A 16,319-nucleotide genomic window follows, 5' to 3' on the forward strand; every position below is an offset into this window, starting at 1 on the left:
AGCACCTCCAGCTGCGTATACTGCATTACTCGAGGAAATTCACAAATCAAGTCAGCGCAGTGTAAAGAAAAATATGGGGGGCAGGGTTATCGTCAAGGACTGCAGCACGCAGAGCTTGGAAAAAAACAAAGGTGACAAGTTAAGAGTAACGCTTGCATGAAGCACTCTTTATTTCAGGGGGCTCAATTAGGAGAGCGCTGCTCTAAACAAGTTAGCGGTCAACCTGTTTCGTAAGGAAAAAAGTCCACAAAAATATCATTACAGCAAGTCGGACGAGTTCGCTTGCTTGAAAAGCTATAAGACAAGTAAGAAATACTGTACTGTATATAATGAGACTGATTGGCAAAGTACCTTAAGCATACATTTTTATTTAGAAATGAAAAAAAGTCTCCAAGTCGGTCTGTAAAGTATATACAAAAACCATTTCACAAGCATCAGTGAGTAGCGGCACGCACGCTCGGCTTTTTCATAGTCCATTCCTTCACTCTTCGTCCAGAAAATACGAAGGATTCGTGTCTTTCTGCTCAACGGGATGAAACCCTGGGGCCGATCCTGCTGACATTTCCTGATCTGGGCTCATCAAGGCCGAAGGGGATATTCCCAATCTGGAGGATCGGCGTCGTGAATAAGATGCCCTCTTTCGGCGCACCTTACATCGTCTCCACCATCATTCCTCCACCTACAAAAGAAAAGAGAAAATCAAATCGCCGCTATACAACACCACGTATTATTTTTTTTATTTGAGGAAGCAGTGTACTTACTAAATGGGTTATTGTTAGCAGGCTAAAATAGAAACAGCATAAATATTCGTGGTTGCGCTCTGTATCTCTCCAATGTGTGTTTGGGTTGCACCGCGTGTTACGTGTCCACCACAAACCTAAAAATAAAAACTGGTGTTAAAGGTGACAGGTTGGGGTTGATAGATCAGATTTTATCCGACTAGTGTAGGGTTTTTCAAACTCCAGTCCCTGTAACCCACCATGGTCCACTTGTCTGTTTACAAATCTCAGTTCTTATACAAATGAAGCTATTACATGCCGCACGCGCCTGCCGATTGGCAAAGTGACGTGAACAAAGTGATCTTGCGCGTGTATTTTTTTGTAACAACTTAACCCTTTCCCATTCCGACGACGTACGTGTACGTCATCCGTTTTTATTGTAGAAAAAATAAAACAACATCAGTACCAAGGCTCCCAGTGTGGCACAGTTTGGTACCAGCAATCAGTGCGGTCGTGTTGCTACAGTTCTTTGCAAGTGAGTACAATGTCCTTAAAAACAGCGGTGCTATGCCTCGCGAAATAAAATTAATGCTATCCGCTTGCGCGTTCCGAGATTCAGCGGTGAACGAGACCCACCCTGCAACAGACGTCTAGGAACGGGAAAGGGTTCATTGGTATTTCAACAAATAAGATTGGTTCCTGTGGAAAAGCAGGCTTAGGCGACACGGACTTCTACTCCGCTCCTCCCCCATGTGTGCGTGCGCGCGTTAGCGGAGCGTACCGCCGGCAGACTCAAGCTTGTCCATAAGGTCCCTGCCCTTACTGCTGCCATCCAGGCCACGGCCCTTGTCCCCCTTGGGTCCCTTGGGTTTTCCCGGTGTCGGGTCCTTGGTCTTCATCCCCTTGGGTCGCCCCGCCGGCTTCTTCTTGCTCTTCCCATCACCTTTGACGCACAACAGCGGGTGCAGCTCTGGGCAGGGGGAGCAGGGGAAGGTGAGAGGGCACAGCTGCTATTGTATTTGGTCTGAAATCACTTCTTTACAGCCATTCTCAAGTTACTATCCTAAATGCACCTATATTCTGGCACTTCCGGATGTACTGCATGGGAGTTGCAGTGTTAACAATTAATTATGATGGTGGTCACTCATTCTCCACTGCTGCCCCCCCCCCCCAACGATGGTCTGAAATGTCCCTCGCCCCAGCTCTCCGTGCTGTCGATTCCCTACTCCACATGCAATCAAGGGTCAATACCATTTTACCTTTCCCACCTTTACCTAAAATATATAATAGCTGACGTTAAACCAGAATTGGGATTTGCTCATCCAAAACGATAAACCCGAGCAATTGCTAGAAGATAAACATTATGGTGGGAGTAAGTAAACCGCTGTTAACTTCCTACAAAACGGTACTCACTTTATTGACTGGAGGGGATAAAAGGCGACCCCTGGCCAGGATTTGAATTTACAAGCGTCTAATTGAAAGTTGTGCATTCTAACTAATGCCAACCTGGGCAGATGGGACAGCAAGAAGTGAATTAATGTCATCGGTGACCATCAAAACAGGCAAATGAGTGAACATGCGAGCGAGGAGCGTAGCAACACCTGAGCGAGCGAGCATGTAAGTGAGCGAGCGAGTGAGCGATCATGCACGCGAGTGAGTGATATTGCACGCGAGTGAGTGATCATGCACGCGAGTGAGTGAGCAGTTGACCGCGCAAGTGCGTGATCGTGTGAGTGAGCACGCGAGTGACGGAGTGAGCACGCGAGTGACGGAGTGAGTGAGCACGCGAGTGACGGAGTGAGTGAGCACGCACCTTCAGGCGCAACCCCCTGCAGCTCCACGTTGGTTGTTTTCGTTTTTTTCTTCTTGGGCGAGAGCGGCCCCTCCGACGACGCCGGCCGCTTCTTGTCCTGGCTGCTTGGCTCGTCCGCCCCAGGTGTCTGCTCATTCACACGGGCAAAGAGATGGAGGTCCCCGTACAGCCATCAACAGACCGATGAGCAATTTCTGCTATCGTTCTCGCACGCCCACAGACCACCGAACCGCTCGCTTGTTTTGCTGCCGGTAGTGGCTTTCCGATGTGCATTGCTCTGATCAATTGGGCTTTTGAATTGCGCTGGCGCTTAGGAATCTGTTTTATACTTGTGTGAGGTGCGATGTCAAGGAATACGTGAGGATGATGACACACGGTAGGGAGAATAAAGAGAAAGGAGGGTAAAGCTGCCCGCAAGGGTTGGTCAGTTGGGAGCGACACTGACCGACAGGGCGTCTGGAGGAGGTCCGTATGGGTTCTCCTCGGGCTCCTCCACCTCAGGCGAGATGGGCAGGTAGAGCAGAGCATGCGAGTCCTCCGTCTCCTCGTCGCTGTGCGACGACGGCATCAATGAGGACGGCGTCAGAAACTCGGAGGTCATGTGACCGACTAGGGTACTAACAACTCGGCAAGGCAAGGTGCTATTGTGTTATGGACAATGAAGAAGAGAGCCAAAACATATCACGTACATTATATACCTATCCTATGTGTCCCACGCCGTTTAATAAGAGTTTGAAGCTTTGTTCACGAAATAAAAAGAAGCAAAACTGAATTTCAGAAGCTTGCCATAGCAAGATCTACAAACATTACTGTATTGCTTTGAAGCTTTCATGACTGCAGGAATTACTCTTTGGTTCTTTCGGTAAAGTCACATAGAAAGAAAATAAATTAAATAATAGAATACGACGTTTCAATTGTGTGTCTCTCTCCGCTTGTGTGTCTATGTGTTTCCGCGTCTGTGTTTTGATGCTCTCTCAAATTTAGCAATCTTTGGAAGAACGTAATCAACCACGTAGGGTGTTGACTGTTGTGTTAGCCGACTCTCTGTGTTCTATTGCATTATATTTTCTAAGTTTACTATGTTTCGATTTGAAGCTTTCGTGACTGCAGGGATTCATCTTCTTGGTTCTTTCGGTAAAGTCACGTAGAATGGAAACAAAGTAATAAAAATAAAACATAATAAAATAAAATTCTCACGACGTTTCGGCCACAACACAAGTAGCCTTCTTCAGGTAAAGGAACAGAACTGTCGGGACGACAGAACTGTCGGGACGATAGCACTTCAATAAATTGAAGTGCTATCGTCCCAACAGTAAATTGAAGTGCTATCGTCCCAACAGTTCACCCGAAGAAGGCTACTTGTGTTGGGCCGAAACGTCGTGAGAATTTTATTTTATTACGTTTTATTTTTATTACTTTGTTTCCATTCTACGTGGTGACTTTACCGAAAGAACCAAGAATATTTACTAAGTTTGTTTTCTCATTCATTCTAACCTGATGACGGTTGCTTGTGTTGCAATCGAAACGTCGTATTCTATTATTTAATTTATTTGCTTTCTACGTGACTTCACCGAAAGAACCAAAGAGTAATTACTGTATTGTCACTACTGCATCTTTTTGTAGAACACAGTTATATATTGACATCACACTATTGCACTAAGTTCGTGACAACACTATGGTGCCTGTCCTCAGTCACTTTAAATCATTCTTATTTTTCATGAACTCATGTAAGACAGCTTGGAACAGAGCCGAGGTGCAAATCACAAGAGTTACATTAGTTTTATGGGTTGAGTTTTTCTTTACACGAAATCCCCAACGTCAACATCCCCTGCTCTCCCTCTCGTGTGCCATTTATTGCCTTACTCCCCCCCCTACAAACCCAGGTGCATTCCATTGAGTGAACGAGCCAACGTGCAAACTATTTATAAGGCAACATTTTCCTTCTTTAAAATTACATTCATTGTGATTGCAACCAGTGATCCTACAAAACAAATGATTAACAAAACACAGCAATGAATCTGCACCTGCTGCAGAAGGTTGCGATGGGGTCCACGCTCGTCACATCCACCTCTTCGTCCTCCAACGCGTCAGCTCCTTGAAGGAAAAAAAAGTGCAAGCGGCACAGAACCTCAACCTTCAGCAGGCCCAACTGGGGTTCTTAATAAAAAAAAACTATTTAATATAAGTGATTTTAAATAATACTGGATGTTGTGTAAAGTTGTGAGCTTGAACTCATCATAATCTTAGAAGCACGAAGCTCCACTTTGTAGAATTTTGTCCCAGAGACATTTCCCGCTTAGCACAAGGATGCTCAATTCTGGAAATCATTCGTGAAGAGCCATTTTTAGTTATCTCATGCGATTCTGAAATGTTAAATTTTTCTGTACATTTAAAAAAATATATCTCCATGTACAATGGTCTTTACTTGCATGCAAATACAAGAGACGATAATAATTTTATATACAAATTATAATTTAGACTTATGGAGCATCTACATGCAACCACAACTGAATGATGCTTGCACAAATAAGGAGACATGCGCTCACATTGTTTCGGATGGAGAAAACAATGGCTATAAAGCTACAGTGCAGAGAAATAAGATAGCATGGTAAAGATGACAATGAGGACATTTCCTTATGAGAGACAAGTCACGGGCAGAGTAGAGGAAAGCCTTAATCCTGGACTTGAACAGGTGGAGACAGGAGAGCACGCATCCAGGGGGAGGGAATTCTAGACTGCGAGGGCAGCATAATGAGCGGACAACGATTAAAGGGTTTGCTTCGGAGGCTACCTGTCATCTCGGGTTCGCTTTTGTCCTCATCTTCGATGTCGAACTCCGACTCCCTCTCCTCGTACTCCACGTTCTCGTCCAGCTCTTTAAAGTCCGGTGCGAAAGCACTCCAGTTTTCCTTGCCACGGAGAAACACACACCCAAGGGCATTGTGGCGAACCCTACTTCACTTAGTTCCGCTACTGGCTCTGACTGTAAGCTGATGTCGCGCGATGCGGTGCTGCGTAGTGGTAGTGTCAGTCGAGGCTGGGACGTACCACTTGATTCTGGGCCCATATGGACACCACGCCGCTCGATATGGACGCTATGATTGGTCGTACGGGATGCCACTGCGCAGAAATTAAAATAGCACAAATGAAAATGAAATGTCAAAAGTATTTCCTTGCAAGACTCCTGTGCAATCAATTCTCTTTTACTCAACATCACACAGCAGCTTCATTTGGCTGAGTATGCATATGTGCACACAGCCCATTTTGTCAATCCACAGCTGGATGAGTGCCTCTCCACACCATGCGGGTTGTTGGGGTTATTTAACCGTACTTCACCACGCTGGTAAGTGCGGGTTGATGGAGGGGAGCACAGGCGTGGAACACACAATCAGAGTGCAACAATTTATTTTGTTGCACTGCCCTCTGCTGTCAGCAGTGGATTCACCCAAAGGCTGTACATGTACAAAGTGAGCTTAATAGCCGATTACAACCCCGGAAATCGATGAACCGTCAAAGCCCACCGCCCCCCACCCCACTCCGCCCTATTGTATTGCAATGAGGCTTGGCATGGCAAACGAAGGTGCCGCTGTTTGTTTGTCCAACACTCACGGCGACGTCCAGCAGCAGCTCCCCGCGCGTGCCATGCAGGATCTTCACCAGGTTGCCAATGCTCTTCTCCCAGATGTAGAGCGCATGCTGTCGTGCTGAGCCTGCGCAAATATACTCCCCGTCCCCCGAGAAGCAGCACTTCTTCCACGGTGTCCTGCAAACAGAGCAAGGCAATGCGGTGGCGTGGTGTGCGTCATGCGTGGTGGTGCAGAGAGTGGGGGAGTGTGCGGGGAAACGCGTGGTGGAGCGTGACGGTGGATGGGAAGGGATGTAGTGCGTATGAGAGTGTGTGTGGTGGAGTAGGCAAGTGTGTGGTGGAGTGCGGTTGTGGATGAGAGGAGATGTGGTGCGCATGGGAGAGTGAGTTGTGGAATGGGGGGAGTGTGGTACATAAAGTGGGGGAGTGTGCAGGGAAGTGCGTGGTGGAGTGTGACGGTGGATGGGAAGGGATGTGGTGCGTATGAGAGTGTGTGTGGTGGAGTGGGCAATTGTTTGAGGGAGTGTCACTGTGGATGGGAAGGGATGCAGTGCGTATGGTAGAGTGTGTGGCCGAGTGGGTGAGTGTGTGGCGAAGTGTGGTTGTAGATAAGAGGGGATGCGATGCACATGGGAGAATGTGTGGTGGTGCATGGGGTCTGTGTTTGGTGAAATGTAGTGATAGTGGAATAGGGGTGTTATGGTATGTGGTGATCCAAGGAAGGAGCGATGGTTAAGTGTAATGGTGTTTGGGCAAGTGTGTAGTGGTGTCTATTGTAGTCAATAGATGTGTGCTGTGATGTGCGGTGGTACGTGGGAAAGCATGGTGAAAACGGTGATATGTGGAATGGTGGTGCGTGCGTATGTGCTTGTGCGTCGGACAGCGTTTGGTTAAGTGTGGTTGTGTACGAGGGAGATGAGGGTGGTGTAAAGTGAAGTATGGTGGAGCGTGCGGTAGTGCACGGGGTGTGTGGCGATATGATCGTGGAGTGTGTTGTCAGGTGTGGTGAAATCCGCAGCGGAGTGGCAAGGCACCTGTTGACCAGGTCTTGAAGCTTCTGAATGGGCTCCGGCTCGCCGTCCTTCCCACACGTCAGGATCTCCAGGCTGTCGTACACCCTGATTATCCGGTCCGCCGTGTTTATCAAAAAACAGCTGCTGTTTTTACATGAAAACACACGAGGCCAGTACAGCATTAACACCTGATTCTAAATACCATGGTGGCTGAATGGCTCAGGGGTTGCAGCACTCAGCCGGTACCACTGAGATCCTAGGGTTGAATCTGGGTTTCAGCCACCCATGATTAAACCAGGTTTCTAAGTGTAGCGAGATGGTGTCAATTTGGGTTTTCAATGAATTTGTTCTAAAATAAAACTCCTACAATGAAAAAAAAGTTATTTTAACTGCCATAAGATGAACATGATAATAGCAGGACATGTGAGACAATTCCTCGCCAGTAGTGTGTATAAGTAAATTTAAAACAATCTCTGCAGAATTTGTGATATCTTATTCCACAGACCATTCTCTAACACACAGGATAATAGAATGCTCTCACTCACAGAGTTTCTGCATTGACACTTCAACTCATGATATCATATCATTAGCTGCCACTGCTATTCAGTGGCCTAAAATAAAATAAAATGTTTCGCTCCGGATGACCGCTGCAAAGTATTATCTGTATTTTGATTTAGTGTGCTGATCTTAAAGGTGCATTGAAAAATGTGATACTCCGACTGATGCTCCTGTTGTTTGTGGAGTGACTCATGCAGCCAGCTGTGGCTCTAGGGTTTGGTGTTACATGTTATCTATGCAGTTTATTGTTAAAAATTCGGTCACAGTTCCTATGATCGCTGTTACATTGCATTTATGGCTTTATTTTGGTGATTTCTAAAAGTTTTTTGGTTTGGCCATGTTTTTGTTTATTGTAGTATGGAGTTAGACTGATGGCCTTAATCTAAGTTTTCTTGTTGTTGTTGTTTGACTTGCATCCCACTGGCATTTTTGCACACAGCGTTGGTGTACGGTGCTATTTTAGGAATATTTTGATGTTTTTTTTCCTGGATTTTCTGTTTGCACATGCAAAAAGTCACTTTAAGATGTTTTCTTGTTCATGTTTTTGTTTTTTTGTTTGTTGCGGTTGCACCCGATTCAAGAGCCGAATGGCTCACAGGGCTATACCAAATAAATGAAACTATGAAATGAAACTAAACTAAACTATACGCCTGGAACTAATTTAGGAAATATTTTTTAACCACTACAACCTGTGCTGCACTATGTATCAGCTAGTCGACAAGGGAGATGATTGATGCCACTCTTAGCAGCTATGACATCGAAAACCTCTCACCTCCCCTTCCGTGCAAACTCGATGGACTTGATGGCAGTGGTGTTGCTTGTGCCCGTCGTGACCCTGAATGAAGCCACCAGGTCCTGTGTGTCTGTTTTCAGCACTAGAATCTGGTGGCAATGCAAAGTGAACACAGTTTGAAGTGCAACCAACAACAATTGCATACAAGCGCATGCTCTACGCGTCTGTGTTATTATTATTATTTTTTTTAAACAAGGTTTCTTTTTTTGGGTGCTGTGATCGGTGACCGGCTTGACAACATCAATTTAACTGCACTTGAAAACCTGGGTTTAATCAAGAGGCAGCTGGAATCCGGATTCAAAGGCAGGCTCGGTGTGTCCGACTCAACTGTAAATAATCTGCCCGAGCCACTACCCGGCTCGGGCGGGTGTTTTAATGAAGCTGGAAAAGCAAGTCACGCACCTTTCCCTTGGCGTTGCCGGTGTACATGTACTCCCCTCGCCGATCAAACGAGGCTACGATGTTGAGGTCAGAGTCATCGTCGACGGGAAGGCACACATGCTTGGAGTCGGACAGGGTCAGCAAAACAGGCGCAGACTTCATGGGGCACACGAGTACCCGGTTCCTTTAAAACACGCACACACAAAATAGATAAATATCTCCTGTATAGGTATACAAACTGCTGGGGCAAGTGCTGTGTGAGTATATCTGAAGACCGATATGGTGTGCGAGGAGAGATTGTGCCCAGCACCATATATAATAGCGTTTATCATTTAATTGCTGTTATTTATACACTGCGTCAAATACTAAATTATGGCTGAATCGATAAAAGGGACACCCATAGCAAGTTCTAATATCATGTGCCACTGATGTTAACAGAATCTGGGATGAATTAAAGTGTTTTTTGTTTACATCTTATCTTCGTTTGTGCAATCCCTAATTTAGGAAGTTTTTCAATGGTTTAAAATAGTGTTACATTGTTCTTGATGTCACCCAGGTCACCCTTGCATGTGTCTCAATGGGTTTATTTAATCTCCTGGCTAAGTAATGCCCTAACCTCTGCACCACCACTCACTATATTCACACACAAAGACAAAAAGAACCCGCGTGTAGCCTTTAACAGATTGTAGGCGCAAGTGTTGTTTGCGAGCATCTATGAAGGCCTGCGTAGCATGCAGGGGGCGGTGTTCATCAACGCCATTCCCAGCCGCCTTTGTCTCCCCAATATTGATGTTTACATACCACACCAGTCATTCATTTAAGGCTGAGTCTACCTCGGCAAAGCTCAGGACACGCTTCACCGCTGTAATTGGTCATGAGCAGGAATCAAACTGAGGTTGTGGGGTTTGTAGCGCAGTGCACTAACTACCCCACACACATGCGTAACTCGAAAACACTGTCAAAACATAAAGCTTTCAAGTGCTTTCACAGCAGACAAAAACACGAATAATCCAGAAATGTGCACAGATATTGGCTGTTACTTTGTGATACTCTGAGTGGCGACTGAGGACATGAGACACCAATAGCAGCAGTTAGATGTAACAATGCATAGATGAATCGATTAAAATTGATTTGCACTCCAATGCATTACATCATGCGTATGAAAAGCAACTATTTACCATTCGGACATTAAATGCAAATGGTTACGTTGCTGGCAGCAAAGGGAATTGGAGAAAAATAAATTGTCATATGCTCCCAAGTCTACATTTCCCACCTTCACTAGCCCGCATTGACCAGCGTGAAGTGTGGTCAAACAACCCCTTCCCCCGTGACCAACATGGCGTGGGGAGGCCTTCATCTAGTGTACACCTTGTAGTGGATTGAGAAAGCACTGTAAGAATGCAATAAAACAGCACGAGATAGATATCTGTGGTATCTTCCATTACACTGAGGCCAACCGAGTGACTTTGCACAAACAAAACACACCCTCTGTCAAACACCGTGTTTCGATCTAGACTGAAGACTTGCTTCATCTGTGAAGCCTACAACTGTAGTGGGTTGTATGGAAACGGAGTCTTCTTAGGAGGCAACACGTATTTATTTAACAAAATCGTTTACACACGGGGTCCCTAACACGAAGGGGTAATATGGTCCCTTCTACCCGACGACCTGAGGAGGTATAGCCTCCGGGCTAACGTACCCTAGTCACTGGGACCACCTATCTTAGCCCTCCGGCTAACGGGACCAAGGGGAGGCTGACCCGACCCATCCAAGGTCCTCGGGTCTCGACCACTGGCCCACTCAGACCTGGCCCTGATAAAGACTTCGGGTTCGGGGATCTTCAGGGTCCTAGTCTTCAGGCGAGCTCTTCGATCTTCGGTTGACGCTGACTGCCGGAGGCCGCTCTGGGATCCGGCTTTTATGGGGCTCCCAGGGTCACTCCACCCCTGGCCACACTCACTCTCTGGAACCTTCTGGAGGGACCTAGATTGTTGCGCAATCCCCCAACCCCCACTGGGAGCCTGGGGTGTCCACCTCCGGTTCCTAACCGCCCTCCAGATTGCCTGACCCACCAGTCCTACTTGGTACAGGACGGACCCGCTATTGCCCCCTGTTGGGCCCTGACTGGAGCTACATATTTTCCAGTAGTGGTGGCGGCATATGACGCCTGACAATGACTCACCACACAACTAATACATTAAAAAAATACTGTACATCTGCATTTTTTTATTGCATACAATGTATTGGTCGGATCATTCTAACTCACGCGTAAACCGTCTTCAGACGGTGGCTGCATATAGACGCTGTAAGAATGGTAGAAGTATGGTGAGGCCGTGGGATGCGGGCGATTTGCGATCGCGGGAAAAACTCACGGGTCTCGGGGGTGGAACTGGACTTTGAGAATGGGTACGGGGAAACGGAACCTCTGCTCGCAGTCGCCGCTCAGCACATCCCACAGCGACACCATGTTGTCTGTAGACGCGCTCACCAGCTTGTGTCCATCGCGACTCCAGCTACCGCGGGGGTGGGGGGGAGTGAGAGTCGAGTGTCAGTGAAGACGGGAAGCGCGCGAGGGTTCGACGCTGTGAACGACTGTGATAATACGGGCTGCCGCGATGTGGCAATAAGATGCATTGTACGATAAACAGGTCCACGATATTCGTACGGTCAATTTTTCTGATTGCGATATTGTTATTGTACTTGCTCCCTCATTTTTGTATATATCACTTTCCAAAAAAACACAAGTATGAAATAGCAAACACAATAATAAAACGTCTCAGTAAAAAGCTATTACCAATTAAATTTGCTGCTTTATGGAGTAATTGACAGAATAGTGACGACACATTTCTGTAATTCTTTTCATCATTAAGAACTGTGGAGAGGATGTGGAGATGGCTCAATACAAGAACGGTACCTCTTTCTGCATGGGAGGCGTAGGATAAATATTAAATGCTGATGATGAAAAAAACGCCAGGAAAAAGATCGAATGCAACTAAAATGTTAACTTCACTAAGTGCTTGCTCAAAGACAAAACAGTAACTAGGTTCCACAAGCGAGTAAAGTAACGACCATTACTTCACCGTTAACTTGTCAGCAAGCGGTCCGGCTCGCTAACCACGAGTTTACGAGCAAAGTCCACCCACCACAGCGAGCACACGGGGTGAATGTGAGCGCTGATGATCTTGGCGATGCCGCGTGTCAGGAAGTCCCACACCACGATGCGGCCGTCGTTGCAACCGACCGCCAGCAGCGTGCCGCGCCGGTTGAAGGCACACGTGAGCGCCATGCTGATGCAGTCCAACGTGCCATCTGCCTCCTATGTCACAGAGTGGATAGACCGGTCACGGTGCACCAATGAGGATTATCAAAAATCACCTTTTAAAAAAATTAATTCAAAAATCAATTACCAGTTTCCCAACCTTCCCCAACCCGCACTGACAGGCGTGGTGAAGTAAGGTCAAACAAACCCCATGACCGACATGGGGTGGTGAGGCCAATGGGTTGCCATGTGATGAATCACATTGGCACACATACGTACCAACAGGTTTTAAACTCAAATGCCTGCTCCAATGAGTGTAAACATAAAACGCGTTTAAATCATTCCAAATTTTTTTAAAGGCAATTTCCATCTTATCACCACTTACCTCAGGGTAGTTTTGGCCAAACGATTCTGAAAATGAAAACAAAATAAAATTAATGTACACGTACACAGCCAATACCACAGATATCACTCAAAACATTTTTCGCCAAAAAGAACCACATCATCAACTATGACAAGGGGTGGGCAACCAAAATAACAAGACGAGCTATTTTCGTCGAATTTTGGTCAAAACAAATCTATATTTCAAGAGCCGCAATGCATGTGAGTAACTTCATGAAGCAGTCGTTACAGAGTGGCATGCGGCTCCGGAGCCACTGGTTGGAAGGCCTATATTCAGCAATCCATTGCTGAATATTGGGTCCCCTAAGTTGTCACCATCTCTCACGAGCCTACGAATAATCCACCGAGCACCTTGACCACGGGCGACATTGCTTTCGATGTTGATTAGTCTTGACAGTTTGTTTTTTTATCAATGAGGCAAATCCTGAACAATTCATTGCCTAAGTAACTGCAACGGACTGCTATCAAGAGCAGGTCTCACCCAAGGGCACAGCCGTGGCCCTTCCCAGGTTTAGCTCCTGTTATAAATAAGGAAGTCAAACTCGACTTAATCGGCTGAAGTGGTTTGTTGCCAGTGGTAAGGATATGGGTGGAACAGCGCAGCTGAGTGGACATACTGACCAGCACCTTCACGTCTGGACCAGTCTGCATGACAATTCGATTCCTATCACTGCACTGCTAGAGGATATTAAAGGTCCAGCACCATCATTAACTTGTATGAGTTGGTTTCTAGGTGATCCGCTATTATCGTCATGACAATAGAATACAGCGACAAAAAGCAACGTAACGGCTCCTACAATGGGATCGAGCACCCAGTTCCTACCTTTAAGTTCAAGTTTTAAGACGGTACTTGACTCTTTGCGATAAAATCCAACCGAAAGCGGATAAACCTTAGCGCATTGCTTGCATCTACCATAGCTCACGATGAGAGCGTCACTCAGCAGTGGACAGATCATGGCTGATTATGTTTCCTTAAACCAGCAGAGGACAGGCCATGCATAATGATGATGTGGCTCGGCGGTGCAGTCGGACTGTTGAAAGTTCAAATCCTGGTTGGGGGATTGTCATCCATCCAGGGGGGCGATAAAATTGGTACCACTTTGTGGTTGTGCCATGGAGAGTCTCGCCCCCGCCGTGGTAATGCGGAATTTCCATCACTGGCTCAGGCCTCTAGACAATAGATGAGCATTGCCTCAATGCTCATTTCAGCAATAAACTAGATTTTTTTATTATGATGGGGAAGCCGTCAGCCAGTAATCGTTAGACAATGGCTTATTCCTTCAAACAGCAGTGGGTAGACCACAGGTCATGATGATGCTGCCATCATCTAGCAGTGGACAGACCACAGCTGACGAGTTAAGACTTATTCATAGACTAAGGCTCATGATAATGCTGCCTTCACACAGCAGTGGATAGCTCATGGCTGCTGATGATCATCATTCTGATGAATCCTTGGTGCCGAGGTGGATAGCAAATAGCTCGTAGTGATGATGGTGCCTTCACGCAACGGCGGAAAGATCACGAATGACGAGGACTCCTTTACGCCGCAAGTGGATAGAACATGACCGCCGATTAATCCTTCGCGCAGCAGTTGACAGAACATAGAGGCTAAAGGTGATGCTCGTGAACCCTTCATCGAGCGGTTGCTATAGGCCGCGTCCGGTGATGATTGTTAAGGCTGCAGCCGCGGGCTCGGCTAGGCTCGGCTAGGCCGCAGGGCGCCGTGGGCCCGGACTCTCACCCAAGAGCTCGAGGTTCATGGCGAGGCGAGGCGCGTCGCGTCGAGGACAGGTCGCGGTGGCGTCGAGTTGACCCAGTTGACGTCTGTTGCCCTCGACTCTTGTGGAAGGAGGGGGGGGTAGGGGGGAACGCCCGAAGCGGAGATGGAACGCCAAGCGCGGGATTTCTGTTTGGTTGGGGCTGGATCGATTACGCAATTCCTGTTAAAGCCATTTTGAAATAGATTCTGGGATGGTTGCGGTGGGGGGGGTTACAGGACATGATGTGGAAAGATTTTCTCGAGAGATGGTTGACGTTTGTCATGATGGGTGTACATTACACGAACACGTTATATTTTGGCTCAATGGGGGGGCACAAATAAGACTGAAAATAGTATGATTTAAAACAAATCGATTCTTCACGATCATAATTGACGATTCTCGGAATCGTAGAGTGGCGTGAATCGTTACACCTCAATGGGAATCGATAACCACCGATTCACGGGGTCACGATTCCGCACACTGCGACGATAAAGGCGCGGCCCGTGCAAGTGCTTGCTCGTGGTCACTGCTACGGAAGGAAGTCCACGGGAGGGAGCGCCAGTGGAGGAGGGTTTGCAGTACGGTATTTCACTTGTAGATTAAGGTTCCTGATGTGGCATCTTCCAATTGCTTAATGTGGCCGATATTATCTGATAACCGTCTCAAATAATAAAATTGTATTAGGGGCCGTCCATAAATGACGTCACGCACCTAGGGGGGGAGGGGAGGTGTCAGACATTTGTGACGATGCGTGACGAGGGGAGGGAGGGGAGGGGTTTAGAAATGAGACGTCACATAAAAATGCGCAACTTTAAATAAATATAGACAACACGTTTCTACTTTAACTTTGATTGAAAGCTTTTGTTACTGCAGGGATTCATATTCTTGGTTCTTTCTTGCTGTGGTTTTCACACCTGATGATGATTGCTTGTGTTGCAGTCGAAACGTCGTGAGAATTTTATTGTTTTATATTTTTATTATTTTGTTGTTTCCCTTCTACGTGACTTTACCGAAAGAACCAAGAATACGTTCTACTTAATAAAATATACTTTTTAATAAAAAAATTCTCCTACAACATGAGAGTGCAGCGCCACATTAAATACGCACTACAATGGCAATAGTTTAAAGCGATTTTAAGCATTTTTTGGGGGGGGGCAGAGCTTTGTGACGTCATATTTGAGGGGGGGGGGTCTGACTTTTTGTGACGCCGTGTGACGACGGGGGGGTGGGGGTCAAAAATCGTCCAAAATCGCGTGACGTCATTTATGGACGGCCCTTTAGCCGTGTGAATAAATCAGGACGACTAAAGTTGTCCTACCTTAGGTGGTTACCATGTTCTGCTCTGGCCCATGGACTAATATAACTAGCCTTTTGGCCGTCCAAGGACGGGTTTACTGCAAGCGAAAAGCAGACCGCGACGTGAGATATTCATTGCATCAATTATGTGCACTTTATAAGGGCGTGGTGACACAGACCGATTTCATTTTGAGGTTATAATCCATTGTTCATCATGACGTCATTTTTACTTTGATGTCTCAATCGCGTGACGGAGATCACGTGACGTGAGGGTTCTGCCTTTGTAGTGAGGGTTGTCAGTTGACGCCGAGGAGGGGGGAGGAGGCGCCCCGCCCCCATGTGGAGTGACGTCAGCCGATAATTATTATTAATGGCGGGGGGCGGTGTCCATTTGGAGGACGTCACCTGTTCATGATTATTAATGAGGGGCTGGTCGACGTGGAGTGACGTCACGCGCGGGACACATTCGTCCAAAATCGCGTGACGTCATTTATGTACGGCCCCATAGTAATTTACATATATAAAATACATACTGTAGTTTATACCATGACACGCACATAGCTTGAGACGGTCGATCCATATCAATCTAGATTATACTTGCACCACAATATGGAGATAATCGCGCGAATTCTCATCAAGTGGGATGTATGGAATCGTTATAAAGTACAGCACAGTAGTTTCATAGTTCATAGTTTCATTTATTTGGTATAGCCCTGTGAGCCATTCGGCTCTTGAATCG

The 16,319-nt window shown here is 46.6% G+C and overlaps 1 protein-coding gene across 1 annotated transcript; it reads right to left on the minus strand.

Annotated features, from left to right (window-relative positions):
- Positions 1-348: 348 nt before the first annotated feature.
- On the minus strand, positions 349-14,606 carry RBBP5 (RB binding protein 5, histone lysine methyltransferase complex subunit). The gene is made up of 15 exons (XM_032963405.2): positions 14,266-14,606; positions 12,508-12,533; positions 12,007-12,179; positions 11,236-11,376; positions 8,885-9,047; positions 8,462-8,571; positions 7,153-7,275; positions 6,142-6,295; positions 5,581-5,652; positions 5,324-5,441; positions 4,557-4,626; positions 2,978-3,083; positions 2,533-2,659; positions 1,501-1,689; positions 349-679 (listed from the first exon to the last, which is right to left on the minus strand). The coding sequence occupies exons 1-15, from the start codon at positions 14,282-14,284 to the stop codon at positions 651-653; spliced, it is 1,620 nt and encodes a 539-aa protein (XP_032819296.1). The 5' UTR covers positions 14,285-14,606; the 3' UTR covers positions 349-650.
- Positions 14,607-16,319: the final 1,713 nt, after the last annotated feature.

The sequence above is a fragment of the Petromyzon marinus genome, chromosome 30 (assembly GCF_048934315.1).
Source record: "Petromyzon marinus isolate PM22_M1 ecotype Great Lakes invasive population chromosome 30, UKy_Petmar_22M1.pri1.0, whole genome shotgun sequence".
NCBI classification, from domain to species: domain Eukaryota; kingdom Metazoa; phylum Chordata; class Hyperoartia; order Petromyzontiformes; family Petromyzontidae; genus Petromyzon; species Petromyzon marinus.

Coding starts and splice junctions, on each gene's coding strand:
- RBBP5 (XM_032963405.2), bottom strand. Junction 4,627..5,323: donor AAGCGAACCCGAGATGACAG/GTAGCCTCCGAA, acceptor TTTTCCTTCAAG/GAGCTGACGCGTTGGAGGAC. Junction 1,690..2,532: donor GCAGGGGGTTGCGCCTGAAG/GTGCGTGCTCAC, acceptor CCCCCTGCCCAG/AGCTGCACCCGCTGTTGTGC.